Below are 18,833 nucleotides of genomic sequence, written 5' to 3'. Positions count from 1 at the left end.
CATTAGGGCTTGTCTGTCTGCTTAAAGATAGAAAAGAGAATGGTGGTTTTGGTATCAAATTCTTATATCACAGGTCTTGTGAGTAGTTAGATGGCAAAGCTATTTCTTTATGGATGCTGCCAAGAAGGCACCATACACAATAGGTTTCATTCTCCCTGTTTTGTCGAAGAGACTTTGATCAACTTCTTGTCTTTGGATTTAAGTATTTGAGGTTACATATATATTAAATACTTTATCTTTCTTTGAAGTAGATACAGTGGGGAGACCTATTGGTTGGTTTTACAACAGCATAAGACACAATGGGGTGCATTTCCATTTGATGGTGTTTTATTTCCAAGATGGTGACCCTCTTTTTAAACTGAATCCGAAAATATTTGAAAAAGACGTGAAAAAATTCTAATCACTTGTGAATTGAGGGTTTGTTTTTTTCATGTATGTATTTTTCTAGAAAAGAAAGCCTTTTTCTCCAAATATTAGATTAAAGCTGCCGTATCCAGGGGCAGACATAACGAGTTGCAAAGTATGATGCTACATGAGGGCCCCCGGACCTCCTCAGCCAACAGGATCCCCAATTCAGGTGAGTGGGAGCACGGTGGCCTGCTGTTGGATACGTCCACCACTGACTGTATCTTTCTTAAATGAAAGTTTTATAAACTTTAAAAACAAAAACTCTTTATTTTCAGAAGCATTTTGCTTGTTTCGCTGTCACTCAATGTGGTTTGTCTACAGCAGTACTAATAATTTAAGGGGGCAGGCAAGGAGCGAGGAAATGTTGGTGACCCTGGCAGAAAGGTTTACTGGCTTGAGGGAAGGGTGAATAGGTAGAGAGGGTGAATAGCCTGGTTTTCGTTCAGGCCTCAGTGCAATTATGCAGTTTTTGGGAGTAACTAGAGGAGTTGTCTTTAGTCACATGATATGGCCTCACCCAATTTTTACTAAGGATAGCTTTACAGTTCAGTTTTCATCCATTGAACTCTATAATTCATCCCTGTGAAAACCTGACTGTTCAGTCTCACCCACCTTTCACATTGCTCAACAGCATGAGTGTAAATGCTATATATAGCAAAGCTCAATAGAGCAGGTTTATATACTCTGCTGTACTAAGCCACGCCTACATCATCTGTCAAGCGAATCAGCTCTCCATTCGTAGCCTCAAAACTGGGAGTGTCTTCAACCCTGACGTTTAGCCATTTTATTGGTCTTGCCACACATCCCGCTGTCATCATGCTTTAGACATATTGCTACACCCAAGTTCTGTAACCATGGCGATAGCGCAACACTTTACTTTGTACGATAACCAGCGACACATTACCATTGTCGGACATGAAGAATGACTGACTAAAGCACATGTAGCCCCAAGCACGTAATGAAACAGCTCCAGCGGGCTAGACTCGGCGCGAAGCTTTTTCTGCAAGGGGGTTGTCATAAAACCCAGTGAGAGTAGCAACATGGCCGCCATTCGCTTCCTCATTGTTGTACCGGGTTCGACGACACATTTTCTAATTGGCCAGTAAGGTTTGACGTAGGTCAAAACACACCCACTAGATGTGGAATTGGTGTTATCTCATTGGGTAGGGGCTGAGTTTGCGCATGCAGGGTTAGCTCGCCTCTCTTCTCTGGGTGACGTGAGACACAGCCGCCATTTCGTGTGACAGACGAGCCGGGAAGAGGCGGCGGAAGAAGGAAGCTGGTGAAGGAGAGACTGTGGTATGTGATGTTAAAACAGCGAATTATTTTATTATTGATAACTCTTTTCCTAATACAGAGAGTCTGGGGATGGCGGGGTCACACCTAACATTCCTTTAACATGGAGGCTAATTAGCTGTTATTAACCCAGGACTGGCCTACCATCAATGTAACCTTCTATTGGATTTACGTGCCCATTGTCACGTGACATTTGCAGGTTTTATAACTCCTACACTACAGTTTATTGTTAAAATTTTACCTCACTTTCTTGGGGGTTTTTGGGTATATTCTGTGTATTGAGAAAATTGTTGAATGTCACCTTTTTTTTTTCCTTCTTGTTTGCCATTGCAGATGTGGGTCAGTTTCTCTCCCCCTTGTAGAATGTAGTGGTTTCTCCCGCCAGCTCATATCCTTTAGTAATGTATGAGCTGTCGGGAGATACCACAATGGGTAGCGGGGGTGCAGGTATTTTACAACACCTTGGGGGGGGGGGCACTTGAACAGATACCGTAGCTAACCTGTAAAAGCTTATTTTAGCTGCAGGTATGTTGTAGATTGTGTGGATCTATTAAATAAATGTCATCTAAAGCATCTGATTATTTAAAAGACATTTTAAATGTCCAGTTTTCATGGCCTGCTTCAAACATAAAGCAGATATTGGACATATTGAACTAGCTAATAAATTTGTGAGTGAGACCAGACCATAATATTACTACAAAAAGTTTCTAATAAAATCAAAAAGCAGTCAGTACAGGAAGATTAATTTGAACTGGATTGTTATTCCCTGTGTATTTCTTCCATGAAGTGTTCATATAAGGTATTCATACTCATTCTCCATATTGGTTTGTTCATAGCATATTATGGACTTAGTGGTGGCTGAAGAATGTCACCCTTACTGTTTTAGAGTCCCAAACTCTCCATTGCTCAAGGAGCCCCTCTGGACTCAACCCTAGGATGCCACAGAACCCTGGCTGGGAATCCTTCGCTCTACACATTGTCCTGCATTCACATCCAAAATTCCTTCCTGGTACTTCTTTGCTTAGAGAAGTCTGTGATTGACAGGGAGATTGGTCACATGACTGACCGGTCACATGACCAGGCTTCTCCTACCCCCAGCAGATTTATTAATGATGGTCTGCTTGTGAATGATGTACAATGCAGATTTAGTGGTGTCCCACAATATTAATTTTTCTTTTCCAGTATTAGTATAAATGCAGCGCATAGTTGTCAATAAAAGAAACCTGAAGGGAGAAACCAATTGCTATGGGTAATAAGATTCATTCCCTCCATTCATTAAACCGTGTATTCCTTTTCAGAGATATTTTGTAGACTTCCTTCCTGTTTGAATTCCAGTCCTCTGACTGAGTGTGGAGGACAATACTTTGCCCTCAGCTGCAATATGTCCGGAGTTCTGTACCGCTGCAGAGACCTTTTTTTTTTGTATAATTGTAATCAGCAGACCTGGTAATCTGTAAAACTCCCCACTAGTATTAGAGAAAGGATAAATATGTGAGTCTCAACGCTTAGGAGGAAGGAGGGGGTGTATAAAAAATGTTTTGCTATTTCAGTTTTACACAGCTATTCTTTTGTAATAATAACAATACATATATTTATAGCTTTTTTTTTCGGTTGCCATAGCAAGGTTGGAAGGGGGTGATTCTGTTCTATTTGTGTACAAAAAGCCCTCAGGGTTTGCACAGCCTTGAGATTAGTTTACTGCTGTTCTTTTAAAAGTCTGAACAGAGCTGAGGTAAAATGTCAGGTATCCTCCGCTATCAGAGTCTCATTATTGTTCAGATAAGGTCCTTCCAGAGGTCTGCATTAATAGAATCTGGGGCTGTTTCTTTTCTTTATAAAATACAGAAGTGTGATAGTAAGGGCAGAACTTACTATTTGGCTGGTAGTCTTAGAAAGAATAAAGTCTGCAACAGAGTTTGCGAACATCAAGAAGAGAATTGTTTTATACTCGATTTTTCTTTTTTCGCTAGCAAAGTGGACCATATCGCTTAGATCCATGACCACTTTACATTAGGATATGGATGCCTGAAGATTAGAGCATGGCATGGCTACATGGGTGCCCTATACCTTACCGGCACAGGGTTTGGCTACATGGGGGCCCTATACCTTTCCAGCGCAGAGTATGCCTACATGGGTGCCCTATACCTTACCAGCACAGGGTATGGCTACATGGGTGCCCTATACCTTTTGGGCGCAGGGTATGGCTACATGGGTGCCCTATACCTTTTTAGAACAGGGTATGGCTACATGGGTGCCCCATACCTTTCCCGCCCAGGGTATGGCTACATGGGTGCCCCATACCTTTCCCGCCCAGGGTATGGCTACATGTGGCTACATGGGTGCCCCATACCTTTCCCGCCCAGGGTATGGCTACATGGGTGCCCCATACCTTTCCCGCCCAGGGTATGGCTACATGGGTGCCCTATACCTTTCAGGCACAGGGTATGGCTACATGGGTGCCCTATACCTTTCAGGCACAGGGTATGGCTACATGCAGGCACAGGGTATGGCTACATGGGTGCCCTATACCTTTCAGGCACAGGGTATGGCTACTTGGGTGCCCTATACCTTACCATCATGGGGTATTCTGGTTTACCTCCTTGCTTCCTACCTACATTTTCATGTCAGGCAGAGTGTAAGTAAGCCTAACTGACACAGGCATGTGCCCTAAATTTGCAGACATTTCTTTGCAGCACAGTGATTGAAGGAGTGTTGTACAGACACTGAACTAATACTTCTGTGGTTTAGGCTTTAGGACTTTGGTAAAGATCTTCCTTGTCTAACCTAAGTAGGTTCAGCATGTTGGTTAATAAATAATGGCCACCCAGCATGTATTGATCTGCCCCTGATAAATGTCCCACATACTATTATTCTGTTTAAGTAACACTTTATCAGTGTTGTTGTACATTCATTGTAAAGTATGCATGTTCTTCAATACACTCAGATATGGGTGGACTATGAATGGCTGACTCATCCATTGATTCTCATACCTCCCTATCTCTGCCACCTCCTACTGCCTCTTTTATCTTCATATCTCTGTCACCACCTTTGCTAGTGGATTCCAATAAAGCAGCAGGCTAAAGCTGCGTACACACCTGCAATTTTTCTCGTTGGAAAGGATCTTTCACGATCCTTTCCAACGAGAAAAGACTGCACAATGCATGAACGATGCTGTACATACAGCACCGTTCATGCTCTATGGAGAGGGGAGGGGGAGAGCGACGGAGCGGCACCCTGCTGCGCGCTCTTCCCTTTCATTAGGATCGGTCGTCGTCCATCGTCCGTGGATCCGGCAGGACGGTCGTCGGACGATGGACGACGACCGACTGTACACACGGCAGATTTTCGCCCGATAATTGGCCGATACCGATTATCGGGCGAGAAAAATTTGCCGTGTGTACGCAGCTTTAATGAATATGCCACAAGTTGGCATTGTTGGAGCTAAATGGTGCTTTTAAAGCAGAACCTAAACTGTGAGAATCCCCTGTCCTTATCCCATATCAGAGCACAGCTATCTTATCTTTTTACTCTTCTTATAGATCAGAGGTGTCATACTCTTGCCCACAACGTTTGTTTTTTTTGGCCCCCAAAAAAATCCTAAATATGAATTGCAGCTGGACTGTTGCTGTGTTGAAATAGCACCGCTACTACAATTCCCGGCGTCACTCGCATCCATAGACCAACCGCCTCTCTGCCTATGAGTGGGCCCACATTGGACTGTTTTATAGACGCAAGTAATGCCGGGAATTGTAGTAGCGGTGCTATTTCAGTTTCAAGTTTGCCCCGCGACTTTGTGTAAGTTTTTAATTTTGGCCCATTGTATATTTGAGTTTGACACCCCTGTTGTAGATGATCTACAAAAGTTGATACTGCATGCACACCTCATCTATTTTCCAGAGACCTGGGGAGATCAGGCAGGTAGGAGGGATTATTGCACAAGGGACATCTGACCTGCCTGATATGGATACTTAAAGTTTTACTTTAATGACCTAGAAGGCCATATAGTTCAGTGTTACCTCCATGAAAGTTCTGTCATTTAGTTGTGTTCTCTACCTGTCAGAGTAGAAATGTCATTATTGAGGCTGTCTCATTGTGTGATTAAATGACAATTGCAGTCTGAGCAAAGCATTTAGTAATGCATATTCTATGACTTAGTTTGCATTTATGAATGTGCACTAGTTTTTCTTGACTTTATAGCTAAGCCCTTTTACTTGTTATTCTCTTTGCCATAGGTCACATTTCTGGCTGCTGACCCAGAGCATTCTGGAAACCGTGCGCTACCCCCTCCCCATCTTCTTCTGTTCTTACTGTGCTGATCACAGAATGGCTCACTGAAAACATCTACTGATGGCTGAGTCTGCATACTTGCATGGGGATTCACACCAAATTCATCAATGAGCTTTTATCAGATTCCAGGAAAAAAAATGCAGGTTTATATTAGTAAAACAAATGGGGTACTGTGTTTGCTTATGTCACACTTTTCCCAATGATCGCTCCTTCACATTTTAGAAGGAAAAGGATAAATAATTAGGGTTAAACTAATGAAAAGAAGATCAATGTAAAACTCGGTAGGCCACGGGCGTTTATGATGATTTTTCTGGGTCAGTCGGTCAGATACAAGAGATGTGTACTGAGACTCCACAGAGTTCTGGTAGCAGACAGAATCCAATGCAGTGATCAAACCTTAATTTTTAAACAGATGAAACACATATATGAGGGCTATTTTTCTTTCTGCGAGTTTCGCTCAATCCTGACACACAGCTGAGCAGATATAGAATGTAGAAAGGATACAATGGTGTCCTGGTGTCACCCCCAGATAGTTGATTGTACAGTGATAGAGCAGTCACAAATAGATCTAACTATTTTACTCACTGTGCTGTCTATTTGTTTCCTTTCAGGACATTTCAAAAAGGCTCTTACCAGGTCACCTTCAGACACTTGTTCTAGTTGCATTAAAAAATATACGTAACTTAATAAATTTTACACGCATAGCTGCCTGAAGGTGTGACTTTTATACCTGCCTAGAGTTCAGCATTAAAGTGAACCTGAAACTTTCCTTGTAGTATCCGGGGAACACATACAACTTGCTTTAGATTAGGGTTCCATTAAAAAAATAAAAAACTCTTCAAGTTGTAGGCAGCATGGTGGCCTCAGTGGTTAGCACTCTGGCCTTTGCAGCACTAGGTCCTAGGTTTGAATCTTGGCCAGGACACTATTTGCATTGAGATTACATTTTCTCCCCGTTTGCGTGGGTTTCCTCCAACATTCCAAAAAACATGCAGTTAGTTTAATTGACCTTAGACTGATTGTGAGCCCCTTTGAGGGACCGCTAGTGACATGACTATAGACTTCATACAGAGCTGCGTAATATGTTGGCGCTTGTTGCTCTAAAGGAAAGACACTGCAGCAGTGTTGGATAAACTTAGGACAACATGCTTTTTTTATTGGTACCCAAGAGGGTAATGATAGTTTAACCCTTGCACTGTGGCCTTTAATTTATTTCCCTGTAGGTCAATTTGAATCATTCACTGCCCTTTTTTTTTATCTTCACTTAATATGAATGAAGGGTGTGTTATAGGCATAGGTAGATTCAAATAACCTGTTGCTTTGCCTGTATGTTAGCTGGCCAGGTATTTCATTTAGAACTGGGACAATGTTTCAGAGAAAAAAGAAACCCCTATATCTGATAATCTATTGATAAGCGCTGTTCTACATTCTTTCTTTTTTGAGTAGTTCTCAGTAGTTCACAAAAGTCTGTCTTGCATCTGTGCAGACACTTCAGTGGAGCGTATTTGGGTAGGGCAGAGAGCTTCGCCCCAGGGTGAATAGTCCTAGTGCCAGCACTTTTTGGCTCATTTATGATATAAGGAAATCTTTTTTTGTTTGTGACTTCTACACCTCCATGGCTGGTGTTTTCAGAATTGACATACCAACCTAAAATAATATAAAGAGGTCTGTTGAAGGTTATACCTGAATATTAGCGACATTCACACAGCTTTATCTTGAGTTTGTATTAACTCTGTTTTTGCAACTGATATCCATGTCATGTGTTCTCTGGCAGTTAGTCATGTGCGGGACATTCCAGGAAATACATCTAGGAAATGCTGCCATTACGTTTATAACTTGAGTTTAGAGTCGGCATCCTTACCGGACAAATGAGGAAGTTTTGTGCCTCATATATAAAATGCCTGACTAAACAGTTCTGCACAATCTATCATTTCCTCTTTGCTGTAATAATTTCTGCCTTTGGGTTCTGGCCTGCCATAGTAGCAGTAAACGGAGAATTTGTTTGGTTTCTGTGAAGAAACCACCCACACTTGTTTGGTCAGATATACAATGCATATAAAAGTTTGTTACTGCTAGAGCAGTCACTTGCTGCAGTTTAGGTCTTTTAGGTACAAATAGTAGTGAAAACATAAGTTTTGCCTATATTACCTCATGGCATATCGGTCAGGGGATTTTCGAACATTGCCTGGCATTTAGTGATTGCAGATCTATAAATTAAGGGCCAGAAATTCTACTATAATGAAATATCTATTGTAGGTGGAAACGCTTTTCAAAGGTTGTTCTGTAATGCAACTTTAAGGTGGGTGGCAGCCCCTGTATTGTGACCCAGATTTTAAGTAACAACCCAAGAACAGTCAGTTACCGAAAAGTGCCGGGTGGTGCGCCGAGCTAACGGGCTGCTGAGAACGATGGACCTGATGGTTACCTTAAATGTCCTGCCTGAGAACAGATACAGGAATACCTGTTTTTATTATCCAAAAACCTTACTGTTTGTATCTCTATGATGATGGAATCTGACATTCCCTAGTGGGAATCAATTGCTGCCATTATTATTATTATTATTATTAACAAACAGGATTTATAGAGCGCCAACATATTACACAGCGCTGTACATTAAAGAGGTGTGGTAAATGACAGACAGATACAGACTGTGACACAGAAGGAGGCGAGGACACTGCGTAGAAGAGCTTACATTCTAGGAGATTAAAACACATGGACCTAGAAGTTTCCCACAAGGGAAAGTCTGATTCCCTGCTTTATATATAGAGCTCTTTGTGTATTTAAAAAACTTTTCTTATGAACTAAGCTCCACCAATAGCCCTCCTCCTGCTCTTTAAGAGGGGGTCTAATCTCTAAAATCGGACTGAAGGATGTATTTAGCTCCATTCCCAAGTTAAAGTCCAATCACAGATATCTGTAGATTGACATAAAAGGGGTTTGGTCATATGGGACTGTATCGTGCCAAAGCCCTATTTATATTATATTATTTTTTCCCATTTGTTCTGCCAGCACATACTGAATTGTGATGATTTGAAATGTTTGTGGTAGACTTCCACCTACATTGCTGTACCTTGCGCTGTCATTGCATTTTTGTGCACTGCATGAATCACCTATAATTGCTGTGACAGTTTCAGTACGCTATACTGGATTCGGTATTATTTGTTGTGCACTTACACCCAGCTAGAACAATGTATATTGCAGTGTATGAGAGGAAGTAGGGTGGGGATCTGTGTAAGGATGAACCATGAGTCCCATGGTAATAGTTTGTATACAGATGACTATAGATCATTCCTTGTAAGAAAAAACAGAACAGTATTGTGTGTGTCATGTAAGTAACCACTGAAAACAAAAAATTCAATAGATTGCTGTTTACGTAAAGTGAAAGTAATCCTGTAAAATACCTCTGGTTGCATTGTGAATCCTAAACAAATTGCTATTTAAAAAAAGCGATGTACTTATTTTTCACCTTTTGCCATCCTTTGTTACTCACAATTTAGTTGATCTGTAAACCTTTTTTTCTATGAAGATGTGCCCGGGGGCTGGCTGTCTGATATTTCTTGTGCTCATTTCGTAGAGACCACAGTGTACCATACCTGTGTATTGTGTGTTAGAACAGCCATTAGTGGTCTCTATCAGAATGCCAAATTACAGGAGCACAGATGACAGCGCTTAGTATTCAGTTAACAGGAAGTTCCCAGAGACTTTCTTCAGCTACTATTTTATATAGAGCTGCAGATTTATATATGTGTTAAACAACATTTGAACTTGCATAACTTGGTAAATCATATATGATGGGTTTTTATCTGCTGGAATATGAAAAACTATCTGCAGACAGTGGATACATAACACACTGTATAGAGTAGCGAATGGTAAAACTTTAGGTGGCCATACTCTTAAGAATATTGAAAAATACTGGGGACTCCCAGAATACTGGAGACTGTAAGAAAAAGTTTTTATCTATCTCATCCCTTGGTAGCAAATGTGCTGCTGCTCTACAACACTTTTATGCCCTTCATGTCTTCACTTACAGTGCAGATCTACTATAAGGGATGAATGCGCAGAGAAGGCAATAGGAAAAGTCCTTTTTATGCAGCATGCAGTATATATCCTGGCTCATTTCCCCACACCTCAGAGAATAGACATGGATACCAGGGGCAATGTAACTCCAATGCAGCAAAGGACTAAGGAGTCCTGAAAAACAGGATCTTCAGTTGTTTAGAATATCCCTTCAGGTTTTTTGTGTTCTGCCAACATACTGTTGATCACGAGGGAAAGAAGTAAAGTCAAATAGTTTTTTAGTACTAGTTTAAACTAAGACATTAGTATATGGCTAGTTAATGTGGAGATCTCTTGGGATCTATATATATATTTTTATTTCTGTCAAGCATTTTTTTGCCCTATACATTTTAATAACAGCGATGTGGAATATTTCCTACCCTGTAAATGGTGCGGATCCTATTTTTATATCTGGATGATTATTGCAATATAGTTATTATAAAAAATGGTGCAGAGATGTATCATTCTATCTTTCTCTGTCCCTGACCCTTTGTGCTGATGTAATATTAAGCAGTAACCATGTAGCTTCTGCTCTGTATACAAGCTTTATGTTACGTCCACCCCCTTGTTCTTGTTAGCACAGTACATTGGCGTGCTAACTGTCAGTTGCTATGACAACAGTTCCTTTCCCCTGCTTCCTCTGAATCTTCCTCTGTTGTAATGGGCAGTGGAGGATGTTTGTTAGCTGACCAAAAAAAGTGTGCTTTAGCAGAGAAGTAAATGATGGGGTTTGTTGTGCTCTGTGTCATGGTTATTTTTTTTTTATTTTTGTCACAGTAGACATTCACTTCTTTATAAAGCATTTTTTAACTAACCGTATAATGTTATAGCACAGTGACTTTTATTTTTAGTGTGTGACTTTGTAAAATCTAGACGGATATCTGTACATACCTTACAAGCATCCAGTATTTTTGGAGCGATACAGGGATTATGTACCTTCTTAAATTATACTGTCAAATCACATGGCATCCCCATTATGAAGGCTACCTTAAAGGTTAGCTTCAGTCATGGGCTCTGCTTCTCCGAACTTGTGCATTGGTGATGGGCCTACCTTTATGCTCAGTAGATAATTGTAATTTGAATTTGTCAGTTTGGTAAGTTTTCATCGGATCTCCTGTGTTTAGGTTTGGTTTTGTTTAAAAGTAAAACACCTCCCACCCACCCAGTCCAGGTACACCATTTCTGGAATGAGTCCTATGGTAACAACCCCATCCCGTGGACAGTTTTATCTTTGTGATGCCTTCTATTGTTTTGGGCGATGTCCCTAGTGCTGCTACTGATCAAGTAGTCCTACATGTTTTAGATGATCTTGTTGGAAAAGCCATTCTCCCCTGCTCTTGGAATGTTTCCCACCTGGTACACTAATCCTTTGGCTACGTACACACATGTACACACTCGTTCATGCATCGTGCAGTCGTTTGTCATTGGAAAGGATCGTGAAAGATCCTTTCCAATGACAATTATTGCACATGTGTATGTAGCCTTAGTTTTGACTAGGATACCAGCCAGTTCTGTAGTTACTGAAATCTCTACTAATAGAACAAGTTCTTTGCAGGAGGATGCTTAGGTGCCTCCGTGGTATTTGTATCACTGGTGAACACGCCAAAGGATTTGGCTTTAGTAGGTCACAGCTTTGAGAGGAACCTTCTCGTGTAATCAGAGGGAGTCCTGTTGGTTGCTTAAAATGGTCCTCTTGCCTGATTTGTGTTCCCCAATTTGCTTGCAAGCATTGGGCTGTATAAGGCTCCGGAGACATGTGCACACTGATAATACCATAAGTTTTGTATATATGGATCACTAAACATCTGACAGGAACGACTTCTATTGTTTTGGAATGGGAAGAACTAAGCAGGGCACCTCCCGCTTGTCTTCCCCTCGCCATTGAATGAACAACACTGACTGTACATTGCTTGCTCAATCTCCTGTCACCAGATTATTCCATTAAAGATGTGTACATATGGGTGCAGAGTGTTATCATAGAAGTCTGAAATGATGGAAGGTTTAAAATAACATTGTATGGTCATTTGTTATATTACTTTTTGCATCTGTTTCCATTCACTTACCTGCTGTTTTTTTATTGTTAGATAAAAAGACACTACAATGGGGAACATGTTTGCAAGTCTGTTTAAAGGCCTTTTTGGCAAAAAAGAGATGAGAATACTCATGGTGGGCTTGGACGCTGCCGGAAAGACCACCATCCTGTATAAGTTGAAGTTGGGTGAAATAGTAACCACTATTCCTACCATAGGTAAGCAATGACTATCTATATCTTTTATCTACTGAAGTGTCTAAAACCATTGTTCCATTCTGAAACTTTTTGGTTCCTTTTTAGGTTTTAATGTTGAGACTGTAGAATACAAGAACATCAGCTTTACTGTCTGGGATGTTGGCGGTCAGGACAAAATCCGACCTCTGTGGCGTCACTATTTCCAGAACACTCAGGGTGAGTTTCTTTCAAGTAGTGTTGGGTTAATTCCCAGCTGGATATTCTTCAATCATTTCCCTACGTTGGCTGTTTAGTATATGTGCTGTCAGAATTCCTGTAAAACTCAGAATTCAGAAAGCCCGGATTCAATCAGCAGCATGAGAGAATGCATTTGTAATTATATAGCACTAGTAGTGGGCGTCCTGCAGCTGCTAGTTTGTCTATGCACACTTTTTCATCCATTATATTGTATGCAACAACGTTTCTGTTCCTAGCCCCTAACTCTTGATGACATAATCACTAATTAAACTCAAACACACCAAACCCCCCCCCCCCAGTGGTTTTTGAGAATTTAAGCAGAACATGAAGCAGTAAAGGATTTGCTGACTGCTGAATTCTAACACATATCCTGATTTACCTAGGCAGGTATGATATTTGGACCTCTGTGGAGCACATTGGGCACCTCATTCAAATGAGTGGGCTGCCAAATGCACATTTGTGCGAAAGAGCCCCAAGGCTTTTGTTACATTGGTCACTTGTCACTGGTGGTAGTTTTCCAGTTGCAAAATTGCTATAGGGCAAAAACATATACATAAATAATAAACATTTTGCAGAAACACAGCATAAAACCTTTGGTGATTCTGTTGCTGGCATGTTAGTTCCAGTGACAGGATCACTAGTGACATAGACCTAACAGCAACATAGTTCCTTGTTGTAAATCTACAAAAATCTTTTCATTGGTGTGTTTGGTAAGAAGCTAAAGTTAACCTGAATTTTTTCTATCCAGGTCTCATCTTTGTGGTTGATAGTAATGACAGAGAGAGAGTTAATGAAGCCAGGGAGGAGTTAACAAGGATGTTGGCAGAAGATGAGTTGCGGGACGCTGTACTTCTAGTATTTGCAAACAAGCAGGTAAATATTATCCTCATTTTATTTATTTAGTGTCATATTCTTGTCTTCTTAAGATTCTCCTCACTTTCAGGCTATATCCAGGTTCTATTCAGCAAATTTTCTTTCCCTTTAAAAAAAAAAAAAAAAAATCCATAACGACATCACTTACCTTCACAGTTCACTTGTCTGTATATTGCTTAGGGGTTTGTACACAGTGATTTACGTCTTCTATGTTGAGAAGTCTCCATCTTTACTGACAGCTGTGGTCTTCCGTTATGTCTGCAGTAATGCTGCCTGGATTTTAGTAGTAGTCAGAGTAGTCCCTCTTTAATGGTGTGTAGGCAGCTGCGCAAAGGGGGTTGACCCTGCTTTGTCTATTCTATTTTACTGTTACTGGGAGGAAGCAGAAGTATCACAGTCATGATAGGATTCTGTTTATTTGTAAAATTTTGCTTTCAATATATTTCAGTAAATGATTTTCTCTGCGCTGATAAAATAACAAACATTAGATGTACTGCATATCTGACAAGGTTTCTTGTTCAATCTAGGATCTGCCCAATGCAATGAATGCTGCAGAAATCACAGACAAGTTGGGCCTGCATTCCCTGCGTCAGAGGAATTGGTACATCCAGGCAACATGTGCGACCAGTGGGGACGGTCTGTACGAGGGCTTGGACTGGCTGTCCAACCAGTTGAAGAACAAGAACTGATCCCTTTTCCCAATTAAACCCTCTCTCCACCCCTCTTCCACCCAACTCCTATCCTGTTCAACATCTTGGCAGAGCTGCCCAGCACCTCTGCTGCCTCGCAGGCAGGCATGTCATTTCTGCGCACATCTGTGTTTATAAATGTGTGTGCACGCCTGTGCGAGTGGGAGCAGCAATCTCACACTGTGCCTTATACGTGCTTGGCAGTATTAACCCCTTCTGAACACACTACCCACCACTTCCAACAGCCTGTGTGCAGCTTACCCATGATTCCATGCCAATCATTAAGTAGTGACTGAAATTGGGCTACTGGGCAACATCATATTGGTGTAGGCTGAGTAATCTTCATCACTGAAATGAAACTAGTAAAGACCTCCAGATAAGCCTGATACTGATTTGTGATACACATAATTCTGTTCACCTGATCGATAGATCTTTAACTACAGTTTGTCAGAAGTAAGTCTACCCTTTTTGGCCCTGGAAGATCTCAAAGTAAGACAAGTAGAAAATCTTTCAGACCTAAATTTGAAAGTTTCTGATCTATGAACCAGGAAAACAGCAAGTAGTGTGATTTAAATTATTCTAAAATAAACTCCATCCTTAATCCAGAATAGAACTTTGTGAATGTCTTTAAAACAGAGTTGCTGGCCTTAAAAAGAACTTAGGACCTTATGTATTAATGTCCTAAGTAAGGATGGGAGTGTAACAGGCAGTTATTATTTCAGATGAGGTCTTTTACTGTATTCTCCCATAGTGGGAAATGTGTATTGGCATTAGGCCGTGACATCTTTACAATTCAAAATAATCCATTTATATCCAGCCTTGCCATTTAAAACATGTTGTCTAGTAGCTGAAACAGTGACTAGTTTATAAAATAATACTGCATGCAGAAACAAGATAGTAGGCATTTAGGGTTAATCTGTGACTAAATTATTGTAGTTTGTCATAATAGGACATCTGCAAGTAAATTAAAGTGCAGTAGCCATGAATGTTTGACTTTGTATTGCTAAGGGGCTCTGTACTCATTTTCAGATAAAGGGGTTTATTAGCATGTGTTAGAATAACTTTGTGGATTGGGTGTATTGAATATTGAAACATATGTAGTCATTAATTCGATTATGTAACTTATTTGCGCTCTCTCGACTGGTTATGTACTGCAGGTAAAATGAGATGGAATTCATATAGGCGTGTGAAGCTGAATTGTTACATAATGGCCAAATTAGATGCTAGTGATCACATTTTTATTTATTATTGCCTTGTATGTGTTATGCATTTCCATGCACATTAAAGTTGAACACTGGGCTAAAATGATTTAAATGTATTCCTCAGTAGCCACAAAGAATGCAAATCTACTATTTGTGCACAGAATCCCGTTGAATTCCTAGATATTATCTCATAGACATGGTGGTGAAATCACTGCGCTGCAAATAGCCTGTGCAGAGCTGTGGTTGGGACCCACTATAGACAAATTACAGAGGGGGCTGAATACAAGACCAGTCATCCTGCGCAAGGTTAGAGATGGGCAGTGGCCTGTCTTTATTACAGAAAATTCCTGCAAAGTGCAGGTGTTTTATGCTGGATTGCTGCACAGATATAATGGAAATACTCTAAGCACATTGTGATTCAAGTAAAAATATGCATGCCTCTTTTATTAAGGTAATGTTTGCTTAGCCTGGATTTCGGCTTTAATATGTGGTCACAGTCTAATCTGGCACAGTGATAAGTTCTGCTATAGCAACTATGTGAATTGTAAAAAGCCACGCAGAAGTCATAATACATGCAAGGAGGATGCTTGACTGGAAAGTAATTCGCAAACATTTAAACAGTTCTGTGTAAGATGACATACACTGCGGTTTCATATCTAATTTTTAATACCTCAACCCGTTTCCAGCACGGCATTGACATGCACAGGTGTTGCAATTTCCCTTTTAATGGCAAATATCTACATAAACTGTTCCCCTTTTATACATGCATGCACGTGACATCACTAGCCTGGCTTACAGAGGCTCCTGAGATGTCTGCTCCCACTCTGAAACATATTACTTTGGTATGGCTTATTCTATACCTGGAAGAAAGTCTGTACTGTAACCATACATATTCTAATTTACTAACTTCAGCCATGAATTAAACCCAACTCATCTGTGTTGCGGTCCCCGACCCCCCCTTCATATGTCTCATTCAAAGGGCCAACTCTCGGTCATGTAAGAAAGAAGTAGTGAGAGAGGTGGGGTGTACAGGTGAAAGAGAACACTTCTTACAGAAGGCTGTCTAGTTTGCAGCCACTGCAGATGATTAGGTTAAAAAAAAAAAAAAAACATGGCCTGGGCCAAGTCCATTAGCCATGTTGGTGGACTGTGGTGTGCCGCTGTACAAAGCGCTATGGTCTTAAGGACATTGAACACTGCGTCGTCTGGATATATTACGAATGTAGGCGGATTCATTAAATATATAAATATATAATTTTGTAAATCTCACAGTTCATTGAAGTATTAAAATGAATTAGCTTTGTTAAAAAAAATAAATAAATAAATGGATCAGGGAAATAGTGATTTAAATTCCTAAAAATAAAGCGGGAGGGTGGTGTAATCCAGTTACATGTGTTCAAATACACATCTGCAGCTTGTAAAGGGTTAATGATTTCTTTGTGCAGCTTCTCTGTACCCTATTTTATAAAGGTCTGAACACCAGCAATGCATAGGTGAGTGTGGATGGGTACTTTGGGGTTTTCTTTGTTTATGGGGATATGTCAGCAACAGAGGACCTGAGTGATTAGGCTGCGATGGAAGCAGCTTTTCCTGACTTTGGCACACTCTGATTCCCAAGACCCCTTTTCTTCATCTTCTCACTACCCTAAATCTAGCGTGTGACTTGGGGATTAACTGCCTCCATAGGAGCCTAATTGTACAACAATTTAGCTTTGTGATCCCTTTAAAGGGCTGCAAGGTTCTGAAATCGGTTCTGTTTATACTTTCTCAATTGTTTGTTAGGAATTGAAGGCAGTCTATCCATCTAAGAACTCATCTTTTTTATGTGAACTTCTGCTGCATCTAGGTTCTTTTCCCATGGTGCCTTTTTAAAGACAGAAATCCTTACTGTACAGTGGGTTGTGATCCATTAATAAAGAAAGTGTACCATCACTGGCACCGGGCTTCACATTATTGTATATGGCTTTGAAATACTGTCTCCACCATAACAGTTTTCCAACTAGTCCAGTTGTATAAATAAAAAACATAACCCATGGTTAAATACAGATGGGTAATGTAAAAGGACAGCCATTGCCATGGACCATATAGCTGATAGTTGGCTTTCCTTAAAGCCAACCTGTACTTTGCCCAATCAGGAAAAGCATTGTTAAGTAGAATCCAGCTTGATTTCAGAAAAGTGTAGCTCTCAGAAAAGAAACATTAGATGGACCCATCTGACCTAAACCATAATCTGGATTGATGATCAAATTGTAATCTTTTATTATCACACAAACAGACCTTCATTTAGATGCAGAGAGCCAGATAACTTTTGACATATTTTGCTTTAGCATCGCACTGCGGCAGTGTGGTTATCACTGTTTTAAACAGGGGTTTTATTATTTTAAACCATGTTTTGATTCTGTAGAACTGTTGTTTTCACTAGGGAATGGGGTTGTAGTTCTTATAAATTAAAATGGGGGAAAAAACATATATATACTTGAGTCTGTACATGAAACAGTTTTCATATCTTCATGCATAAAGAGCATTGGAGCTTTAAAGCAAAATGTTTTTTTTTTCTTGTATAAAATGCATATGAAAGTGAAATAAGTGATGTACAATTGGACTTATATTGAGTTACTTTTTTCTGTTTTTTTTTTCTTTTTTTTGTTTTCTAACCATGTTGTAATTTGTCTGAAATGCTCTATATTAAAAAAAAAAAGTTCTGTACTGAAACAATTGGTGTTTTGATTTATTTATATGTCAGTTTTGTTTTGAAGAAATCCATGCATTGATAAATTAATCCAATTGCTGTGAGATGCTTCTGTGATCATTCCAAATTCTTGACCTGTAGTTGTGATCTCAGAGTGACTTCTAAGTAAACCATTTCTAGTAGTGTTTGCAAAATATGAAACAAACAAAAGTCAATGTCCTGGTTCTTCTCCAGGTTGTGCCATCTTCATCGCCAAACATTCTTGTATTGACCACAAAGTTTGGTCAAATCCCCCTGGATTTTTTTTTTTATTCAGTATTTGTATAGCACCATCGTATTATGCAGCGCTGCACAAAGTCCTTAGTCATGTTACTAGCTGTCCCTCAAAGGAGCTCACAATCTAATATCCCTACCTCAGTCATATGTCTAATACAGTCTAAGGCCTATTTTGGGGGGGAGCAAAACCCCTAACCTAACTGCATGTTTTTTTTGGGGGGGATGTGGGAGGAAACCCACATAAATGGGGAGAACCTACAAACTCCATGCAGATAGTGTCCTGACCGGGGTTTGAACCTGGAACCCAGCACTGCAAAGGTCGGATTGCTAACCTGAGACACTGCATATGTCATAATGGCACCCCACTGTTACCGCCTACTCTGCTCCCCTTTTGCCCATGTCCTGGGTCTTCTTGGGCCCACGTTTTGCTGATTTTACCACCAATATCGCCTAAACCTTATTCTAACAAACCATCACCCTTTCTTCTTCAGAAGATACATGTACAAGAACTGGGCAAGCATCCTGAAAATACTGTGGCTGTTTTAAATCCCAGACTTTGCAAAAGCACAATAATAGTCAAAAAATGATCACAA

The 18,833-nt window shown here is 40.3% G+C and overlaps 1 protein-coding gene across 1 annotated transcript; it reads left to right on the top strand.

Moving 5' to 3' along the window:
- Window positions 1–1,555: 1,555 nt before the first annotated feature.
- Window positions 1,556–17,990, top strand: LOC140333139 (ADP-ribosylation factor 1-like). The gene is made up of 5 exons (XM_072414586.1): window positions 1,556–1,707; window positions 12,132–12,295; window positions 12,380–12,490; window positions 13,260–13,384; window positions 13,912–17,990. Exons 2-5 carry the CDS (start codon window positions 12,148–12,150, stop codon window positions 14,071–14,073), a joined length of 546 nt encoding a protein of 181 aa, XP_072270687.1. The 5' UTR covers window positions 1,556–1,707; window positions 12,132–12,147; the 3' UTR covers window positions 14,074–17,990.
- Window positions 17,991–18,833: the final 843 nt, after the last annotated feature.

Source organism: Pyxicephalus adspersus, chromosome 6, assembly GCF_032062135.1.
Source record: "Pyxicephalus adspersus chromosome 6, UCB_Pads_2.0, whole genome shotgun sequence".
Taxonomy (NCBI): Eukaryota; Metazoa; Chordata; class Amphibia; order Anura; family Pyxicephalidae; genus Pyxicephalus; species Pyxicephalus adspersus.
This window is presented reverse-complemented; position numbering and strand designations above follow the sequence as displayed.